General features: G+C 43.7%; 2 protein-coding genes across 2 annotated transcripts; both read left to right on the forward strand.

Annotated features, from left to right (window-relative positions):
• The first annotated feature begins 2207 nt into the window (after positions 1 to 2207).
• On the forward strand, positions 2208 to 3143 carry LOC134393342 (olfactory receptor 9G19-like). The gene has a single exon (XM_063118372.1). The coding sequence runs from the start codon at positions 2208 to 2210 to the stop codon at positions 3141 to 3143; it is 936 nt and encodes a 311-aa protein (XP_062974442.1).
• A 3184-nt stretch (positions 3144 to 6327) lies between these two features.
• LOC134392539 (olfactory receptor 5AR1-like) lies at positions 6328 to 7269 on the forward strand. Its single transcript, XM_063116939.1, has one exon. It carries the CDS (start codon positions 6331 to 6333, stop codon positions 7267 to 7269), a length of 939 nt encoding a protein of 312 aa, XP_062973009.1. The 5' UTR covers positions 6328 to 6330.
• The last annotated feature ends 2942 nt before the right edge of the window (positions 7270 to 10211 follow it).

Here is a 10211-nt window from a genome sequence, read left to right on the forward strand (position 1 = left end):
TCCAGCAGCACTTTCTAATCAGCATCCACAAATGCAATGTATGTGAACTGCTGTTTCCTGTCCATACTTACTTTAATAAATTAGTTCTGGGATTCAGTAAGCTCCTGCTTTTTATTCCAGAATCACACACTTCCCGTATCATCAGACCCCATTCTTATACTATGGGTGAAACCAGGAGTAAGAAGAACTCACCTGTGTTCTAGAGATTTATCTCATAGCATGCCCAACTTCTTTCATTCTTTTTAAAATCCCTTTTACTTCTCCCTGCCTAGATACTGTCTTGTTTATTACAACACAAATCCCACAGAAGTCTAGTGTCAGACAGACCAGAGCTCATTTGGAAACCAGTTCTCAGAAGGGTATTTTTTACTTCTTCTTTTTTCCCCTTCCCTGCCACTGAATGTTGCCTGGAATGAACAGGGAGGATAAAGCTGATGACAACCTATGTGACAAGTCTTGACAAGGTAAGGCAGTTAAGACTTTAATGGCAGTCAAGACCAAGACCTTTAAATTAAGCTCATGGTTATAATTGTGGTGGTAATGATGACAATGGTTTGAATGGGAGTTTAAAAACATGCTCAAATGAATTCTAGGTGTGCATTTAAGTAAGACAATGAATGACAAAATAGGATTTAAAAATGAGATTGATACATCTCATACATTTATTTAACAAATAAATTATTATTATTATTATTATTATTATTATTATTATTATTATTATCCTTATCCTTCCCCAATGTTTGGACTACAACCCTCACCGGCCTCAGACAGCATGACCAAGGGTCAGGGATGATGGGAGATGTAATCCAAAATATCTCTGGAGGGCATCATCTTGGGAAAGGCTAGTACAATGTAGTAAATATGGCTTCAGGGCTTCCTTTAAAATGATTGGGGTTTGTGTGGAAATCCCACTTTTGGGTTCCATCCTTAAGACTGCAAACAGATTGGGAACACTTAAAAGGGAAGCAATAATCTACTCTGCTGCTTTTATGTCCCCCTTCATATTCAGTTACTTCCTGTAATATTTTTTTTATTTATGATCTCTATTTCTCTTCTAAACCTTTAGGTTTACAAATGGGTGACAGGACATTTAAAGCAAGAGGCCCAAGGAAATCAAACATTTTAGCAATGAATATCCTTATACCACACATTCAGTTACTTCCAGGGTTTGGAAAACTGGGGACGTGTAAGAGTTTGGGTTGCTTTATATATCACTGTTTCTAATATCATAATTAATCTTCATGCCTAGAAAAATGCACAAGACCTTGAGCAGACAACGCATTGGGCAGTACCTTCCTAATGCATGCACATAAAGCAAAGATAGCTTTGACACAATGTCCCAGTCCAGATATAACGACAACCCATGGGTGGTTTGGGCTACGCACGCAGGCCTGAGGATGCGAGTGCACTGCCTCCTGACAGCTTGCAGCTTCCTCTTGGTTTCCAGTTTACAAAACAACCCAGGAATGTCCTCACTTTTGGGTTGTGCTCAGTGACGTGCAAACACAGAACTCTGTGTCTTGAGGGAGAAACGACCCAGAGCTTTAACCCATGTTTGTTGTTGGGTTAAAACTCTGTCTCAGTATGGATGGCACACCTTTTCCACACATGGAAATGATTCTGTCAATGTGTCAGAAGAATTAACAAGGAGTAGGGTCCTCACAATGTCTATTCCGTAAGTGCTTTTGCAGATTAGGTATGTCTGTTTTGTGGAAGAGTAGCATTCTCAGCATATTGCATTTCCTAGAAGTTTTGGTACAATATTTTGAAATGTATGAAAGTAGCTAGGTGGAAGAGCAGGAGATCTTTCTGAAACAGGAGAAGAGCAATAGGAGAAGGACACCCAACAGCCCTTTTCTGTGAGCCTCCTTAATACTGGAGCCAACCCTAATGTGGTATCTTCAAAAGATGATAGAGTACAACTCCCAGCAACCTCCAGCCTGAATAGTCGAGAGTTGTAGTCCAACACACCCAGAGGGCACCAGATGGGGAAGGCTCTGTCAGATTGTAATTAAGCTCCCATACTACATAGGATTGGCATCCCTTTCCACTGTTGCCCAGTGTCATTTATTAAGATCAGAGAACCCTTACTATCTACCTGCTAAGAATGCCCCAAATATAGCCCATTGAGTACTGATGCTACCCAGATATGAAATAACTGCAGCGTACATCTTTCATTTCCTTAGCAGCTGATCCCTAGCAGCTTCATGGAGAAAGGAAATCACACTACAGTGACTAGGTTCATCCTTCTGGGATTCACAACAAACCCCCAAATCCAACTGGTCCTGTTTGTGGTTTTTCTACTAATATATATAAGCAGCCTGGCTGGGAACATCACACTAATTGTAGTCATCTGCAGCAGCTCTCGTCTCCATACGCCAATGTATTTCTTTATTGGGAACCTGTCCTTCCTGGACCTCTGGTATTCCTCTGTCTATACCCCTAAGATCCTGGTGAACTGTATCTCTGAAGACAAGAGCATTTCCTTCGGAGGTTGCGCTGTGCAGTTCTTCTTCTCTGCTGGCCTTGCATATAGTGAATGCTACCTCCTTGCCGCCATGGCCTATGACCGTTATGTGGCCATTGCCAACCCATTGCTGTATGCCATAGCCATGTCCAGAAAGCTGTGCACAGGGCTGGTTGGCATCTCGTACCTAAGCGGTTTTGTGAATGCCACAATCATCACTGGCAAAACCTTCACATTGAGCTTCTGTGATGGCAATGTCATTGATGACTTCTTCTGTGACCTCCCTCCCTTGGTGAAACTGTCCTGTGATGTACCAGGGAGCTATCAGTCTGTGTTGTACTTCATCCTAGCCTCCAATGTAATTACCCCATCCACCCTTATCCTTGCCTCCTATGCCTCCATCCTGGCAGCCATCTTGAGGATTCATTCTGCTGAAGGGAGACTGAAAGCCTTTTCCACCTGTGCCTCTCACCTGACCGCTGTCACTTTGTACTATGGCTCCATCCTCTTCATCTACTCACGCCCCAGTTCCAGCTATGCCTTGGAGAGGGACAAAGTTGTGTCTGTCTTCTATACAGTAGTCATTCCTATGCTGAATCCCCTTATTTACAGTCTGAGGAACAAGGAGGTAAAGGAAGCACTGAAGAAACTGACCATGAAATGGAGGGCAGAATAAATGAACACAGACTTCAAGCATGTGCTTTCATTTTTATTTTTACCATCCTGATATGATTACTAATTAAGAAGATCTTTTGTCATGTGTTTGTGGATAGATTTAGAGCTCCTTCAGATGGGGGAAAATCGTGTTCCCTTACCATTGTTTCTGAAGCTCCATCTCTTCCACTTCTAAAACCAGCTGCAATTACATGGAGGAAGAGAGTAGAAAGAGACCATGTGGCCCATCCGGTGTAGTGTGACAGTGCCCTCTAGAGAAAATTCTCCAGCACACAGCAGGAAATAGTGACACATGTCACTATAGCTCAAAAGAATCATGTTTTTGGAGGATTATTTTGCAATGAAAAAAAATGGCAGAATGAGTGGTAGACCAGCAGGAGATGCACAGGAAGAACACAATGGTGTCAAAATGATCTGCAAAGATCCATAAGTGGCCAGTTGCAAGTGTGAAATAAAACACTCATCTGAAGAAGCTCTTAGAGCTTCTCTATTAGAGCAATTACATGCTCATGACACACAGAAGTTTGCAGGTCCATTGCATGATGTTGTCAATCTCCAGGATGTCTCTTGCACCTCCTGGAAATCTCACTAACATTCCCCCACCCCACCCCCAAGATAATCTGGTATCTAAAATAATTGCAGGATTAATTCTGCCACTAGATGGTGCTGTTTCAGTGAGCTTTATGAAACACTGGCCAGAGGGGAAGGTTTCAATAACAAATCATGTGGTTGTGTCTGATTGAGCCCATGTTGCACATGGACAGGCTCAAGAAAAGAAAGCCTGGTAAGGCGGCAGTTTTCCCCCCTTGATATGGAGATGCTCCTATCCTCAAAACTTCCTTTGCATAATGCATTATTTGTGAGTCACTACACTGAGGATGGAAATTTCCCTCTTTCATATGCCTGAGACCCAATTCATTCCGGTTTAATTCTATTATCTTCATGGCTGGCTCTCCTACTTAAACTAGCAATTGTTGCAGGAAGCAATTATGATAACATTTTTACTGATAAGGTTTCTGAGCTTTAATGATTTAAACCCATGTGTGTTCCCAGTCAATGTGTTGCTCCCATATATATTTAGCAACTTCCTTTGCAGCACAGAGGTCACCAGGTAGACATAGGCAACTTACTAGCTCTTAGTGTAACCTGCCTCCAAAAGTTGCTGTGACAAAAATTAAGATGAGAATGTGAAGCCTCTTTGTGCTACAAAATGTGCTACAAAATAATAAAGGTTGTTGAGTGGTGTTTAAAATTCCATTATCAGAACCGTGATGGAACTGTCAATAATGCTGGTGTTACACCATGCGCACGCACAATCACAAACACAGACACAGACATACATTGTGTAGGTGTCTTGAATAACAACCAGATACAAATGGATTTTTTAAAAGAATCACACACATTTGCCAGAGAAAATACTATTGGGTACTGTAACGAAATGTTGCTTGTGCGTTGTGAGAGCCCGCACAGCTCTGCCTTCTCACTGGGATGGGGTGGGGGTGAAGGGATGGAGGTTGCGCTCTAACTCCCAGCACTGTAAGCAGGGACAAAAGGTAGCTCTGATTGTACACCAACACAGCAAGGTAGGCTGCCATCACCCCTTACATCCAGCCTGAGCCAGGGGACTTACAGACCTTACAGGACACCCCTGAGTCTTATGAAACAACTGTCCAAGCCGGCACTCTCTGTTTCAAAGCACTGAAACCTTAAACAGTAGCAATAACCAAGAGGAAAGCTCTGAATTTAGCACTGAATTGGAATATAGCACACACTTTCAATCATGATAAGTGATAAGTTTATATACAAATGGAGGGAAAGGAATCACATACAAGAGAGATAGTTGGAAATAAGATGTACAAGGCAAAATAACAGAACTGGCAAGTACTAAAGCATGGGCTTCCAATAAATCAGAGCCAATCAGAGACAACTGAAACCCCAAGACTTTTAGACAAAAAACAAAGACAATAGGCAGCTATCGTAACCCTCCTCCCCAATTTTATATCCCCAAATAATTAGCAAAGCTAAAGTGGTTTTTATTAGCCAATCACAAGCTAACTGAAACAGGGTGGGGCAGAAAAATCTCCACAAACCCTCAGCTGAACTTGTCAGCCCAATTAGTGCTGCTGAGACCTTGAAGCCCTGGATGGTACAAGATAACACAGAGAGATGGCGAACAAATACATCCACAATATAGTGGATGGGGATTGTGTAGTGTACTCTGACTGGGAGCAGGTCTTCAGGGTCTTAGGCAAAGGTTGTTCCTGATCCTTCTACTTGAGACCCTTTAACCAGAAATGCCAGGATAACACGTGGAGCCATTTACATGCGATGAATGCATTTTGTTCCTGAGTTATTTTTTATGCAGGCACAGAGCTCACAATCCCTCCTTGCTTCCATTCACAGTTCCTGACAGATAAAACTTAGCTTTTCCTGGTGTGAAGGTTAAATAATGGGGCTTTACTGACTACCTGCTATGTAATCTGTGGGCTAGCTTTTCACAGGAGCGTTGCCAGGAAAAGGAAAAGAGTAAACTATATGTTCGTGCCATCTATATTCCTGCACAGGAGTGAAGACCAAAGGTGAATGCTCTCATAAGGAAGAAAAACAATGCCAAGCAGAACTGGGAAACAAATTACATGGGATGCTTATGGTGCCAAAAAATACATATGAAAAATACTGAGTGCCCTGACGAGGGAAATCATAGATCAGAAATCCTTTGGGAGCCAAGCTCGCAGTCTCTATGCCACAATAATTGCATCATTTTCTGATGCCCAATAAATAGAGAGCATGTTTCTAGGCAGCTAGCGATGCTAAAGTATTCGTTGGGATCAGAGGAACACTGGCTTACTTGATGGTCGAACCCTTGGATTGGATTGGAGCCACTTTTAAGAGGATGCAAAGAGAAGAGAAAAGGGAACACAGTTTGACAAGTCTGAGTCTTCTAAAAACTTCATAGGGGGTTGGGTAAGGCAGACTTATGGCAGCACCAGCCTTCCAAAGCAATTGAGGTTCAAGCAAAACGAAGTGATGTGAGTATCCATTCATTCCAACTACTTTAAAGGAGATTAGCAGGGCAACAAAGCGGGTGGGTGGGGGGAGCTGTAGCTGCTGTTTTCTTGAAAACTCCATCCAGTTCCAGGGATCACAGAGGTCTGAAGTGCCTACATCTCTCAAGGCCTTCCTTAAAAATGGTTGAAGGAAATAGTACTACTGTCACTGAATTCGTCCTCCTGGGCATCTCAGATAATCCACGAATGCAAATCATTTTCTTTGTGGTGTTCCTGATGGTCTATCTTGTCAATGTTGTGGGGAACCTAGGCATGATCATCCTGATCTCGCTCGATGCCCAGCTTCACACCCCGATGTACTTCTTCCTGTGGCACCTGTCCTTCTGTGACATCTGCTACTCCTCTGCCATTGCCCCCAGAATGTTGTCTGACTTATTATCCAAAAGCAGGACCATCTCCCTCCACGGCTGCACTGCGCAGTTCTACTTCTTTGCTGCCTTCGTGGATGCTGAGTGCTACATTTTGGCAGTGATGGCCTACGATCGCTATGTGGCCATCTGCAACCCATTGCACTATGCCTCGGCCATCTCCAAGCCTGTCTGCTTCCGGCTCTTATTTGGATCATATATTGCTGGCACAACGAATGCCATCATACACACAGCAGCCACCTTCAGCCTGCGCTTCTGCCGCTCCAACCTCATCAACCATTTTTTCTGTGATGTTCCTCCACTCCTGGCAATCTCTTGCTCTGACACCCACGTCAATGAGATCCTGCTTTTTGCTTTCGCCGGCTTTGTCGAGATGAGCTCCCTCTCCGTTATCCTCCTGTCTTACATCTTCATCTTGGCATCTGTCCTGAGAATACACTCCAGTTCGGGGAGGCTCAAAGCCTTCTCCACCTGTGGGTCCCACTTCACCGGAGTCACTTTGTTTTATGGGACCGTGATTTTCATGTACCTGCGACCCACATCTGTCTATGCCTTGGATCAAGACAAATGGGCATCCGTCTTCTACACCGTAATCATCCCCATGCTCAACCCACTGATCTACAGCCTGAGGAATAAGGATGTTAAAGCAGCTTTTAGAAAACTCATCATCAAGAAGCTCACCTCTGTCTAATCCTGAGATGAAACGTTTATCTTGAATGTGCATGGGGTGTTTTGTGTGTGTGTGCGTGTGTGTTTTAAAAAAGCTCAATAGTTAAAGGGGAAATTGTTCTATAGTTTTCAGAATGATTTATTTTCATTGATAAGTAATCCTCTGCTTTCCACTAGTTAGGGAGCAAAAGAGTTCAATCAGAAATTTCTTGTACATCTTTCAACAAGCAATTTAGTTTGCAATTTCACATTCATTTGTGCTGAATCATTTGTGCCGACTGAAGCTTCTGGGATGACTCCAAGGAAGTGGTTTGAAGATTACTGCCTATAATAAGCTCATTTCGTGCACAAAGGGGCACAGCACAGAGATGGTACTGCATGCAGTATTTTGATGCAGACATGACTCACATCTTTATTAAGTTCAAGAAGGACAGGCTGGTCCTTCTTGTACCCCTTCTTGTACTTCCTTTTTCACAATGTAACATGTTGCACATACAAAAACACATGTGCAGATCAATTACATGAATGAATTGGGTAGGGGCATCTGGGGAATCCTGGATTGCCAGATTTGGACCCTGGGGGGGGAGGATTCCACACGTCTTACTCAGGCCGCTTCCATCCGCCCCCAGTGCACCCCGAAAACGATCGTGTAACTTGCCTGTAAAAGAGACGAGGAAGAGGCATCCTTGCCGGCGCCGCCGGCGCCACCCACCTCCCTCCTTGCCGGCTGGGACGGAGAGCTCGGTGGAAGAAGGCGGGGTGGAGAGCGGAAGAAGCTCTCTACCCCGCCTTCTTTTGCCGAGCTCTCCGTCCCAGCCGGCAAGGAGGGAGGTGGGTGGCGCCGGCGGCGCCGGCAAGGATGCCTCTTCCTTGTCTCTTTTACAGGCAAGTTACACGATCATTTTCGGGGTGCACTGGGGGCGGATGGAAGCAGCCTGAGTACGACGTGTGGATGGGCCCCAGGAGGGTCGGATTTGGACCATGGGGCTGACATTCTACACCTTGGCATCAACAGTTGGACCCTAAATCCAAAAGGGGTGCACGACCCCTTTTTTCTCTCCTCCCTATTTTTGCACCCAATCCACATGGAGGGGGAAATGAACACCATCATTTACCCCTTTCCCACTCTTTAATATTAGTAAAGCCCCTCACCCATAACCAAACCATTTCTCAGCTTTAAAGCTTTTCCCCCTTCCTATTTTGCTTCACTCCTTTCTGCTCCCATACAAGCTTGGAGAATTCAGAAGAACCCAGCCTCCCTCCCCCAAATATTTCCATACCATATGGGGCTCAAGGGAAACTCAAAGGCTTAACAGTGCCCATGCTCTCTCTCTCTCTCTCTCTCTCACACACACACACACACATCACAGTCTTTTTCCTGAATGTTTTTGGATAATAAGCTATAGTAGGTACATTGCTAACTGATTGTGGGATGTCATTGGTAAGTGGTAAGGAATGAAATTTGTGACTGATATCCTGGTATGAAGGATAATCTTCAGGTGCACATCCGACCTCTCAAAGGAGAGCTTCTACTGTGTTCACTTTGAAAGAGATAATATCCAATTAGGAGAGCCTTTTCTCTCTCTCTCTCCTATTATTTCCCCTCTCGTGACTTTCTAACTCTCTAAGTCAGTCTTCCTCTACCTGGCACCCTCCAGATGTGTTGGGACTGCAACTCCCATAATTCCCAGGTACCATGGCCACTGGTTGGGAATCATTGGAATATTTTGGCCCCTTTCCCCAGCCTGATTTGGCTCCTCTCGCATCTATGTATTACTGATCTGTCCCCTTATTTGGCATTCATTCCACCATTACCACCACCTAACTATTAACGTTCCTATGCCTGTCTTCTCTGGTCTTCATCTCCTACTTCCTCTATAGTTTTAACCAAATCATTGCTTGTCCTCTCTGAACACTGCTTATGTACTTGCTCTTCTACCTTTGTAAAAAAAATGTGCATCCAAGTACCCTAACCTGCAGTCTCTGTCTCATCATTTTTAAAGTTGTTATAGTGGTTTAAAATGTATGCGTATTTTGCTGGTTTTTGTGGTTTTTAATCTTTGTATATTGTTTTTAAGTGTTTTATCTTATGTGAACTGCCCAGAGAGCTTTGGCTATGGGCCGGTATACAAATGCAATAAAATAAATAAATAAATTGTTGTTACTTAGGTCCCTTCCCACGAGCACCCATTTTGTCACGGTGCCCTGTGACTTGAGGTTTAAAAATCCAACGTGCGTCATTAACGTTTATGTGTGTGTTGCCATACATGTGTAGAAAAAGACATATACATATTCACAAAATGAAATTTTAAGCTACAAGAAATTTCTGTTGTTGTTTTTTGACATGAGATATGTAGGATGATATATTGGTTGTTTTTGCTACAACAGCAAAACACAACTACTTCTCTGGATTTTTACCCAAATAGATCGTGGTCTTTTATTTTACTTGATGGAATGAGGCAGCAGTGTAAGTGATGGAATATCTGTATATAGTGCTGGGAGATAAATTGCACATGTTACAGACTTTTGTCAGAAAGACAAAAGCCCTGTTCAGATATAACTCCTGGTTTTGCATCGGCATGTGACCAGGGAGCAGAGCTAACTAGCCCCACATTATGCATGTTGGCTTGCTCACCTGCTGACATCTGCATATATGATGCAAATATCTACAGCTTTATGCATTAAGGCACCCATATGACCTGGAACCCTGTGTGTCTTCCTCCCAGCAGACATTTGGGCTGTATGCAAAGGCGACAGGGGGCAGGGCAAGCCGGTGTGCATGATATCTGAAGCAGAACTAGACAGCATGGGCTTGTCCCCTGCTCATGCATTGATTCTCTTGGCCAACCATCACAAAGAACTGCACACATAAGCAGTGTACTGCCGGAGGAGCAGACATCCTTGCATGAGATGCCAGATCCTCCTCTGTGATTAGAAAACTTGATGCAGATCCTCCTTTTTCAA

The sequence above is a fragment of the Elgaria multicarinata genome, chromosome 2 (genome assembly GCF_023053635.1).
Source record: "Elgaria multicarinata webbii isolate HBS135686 ecotype San Diego chromosome 2, rElgMul1.1.pri, whole genome shotgun sequence".
In the NCBI taxonomy this organism is placed as follows: domain Eukaryota; kingdom Metazoa; phylum Chordata; class Lepidosauria; order Squamata; family Anguidae; genus Elgaria; species Elgaria multicarinata.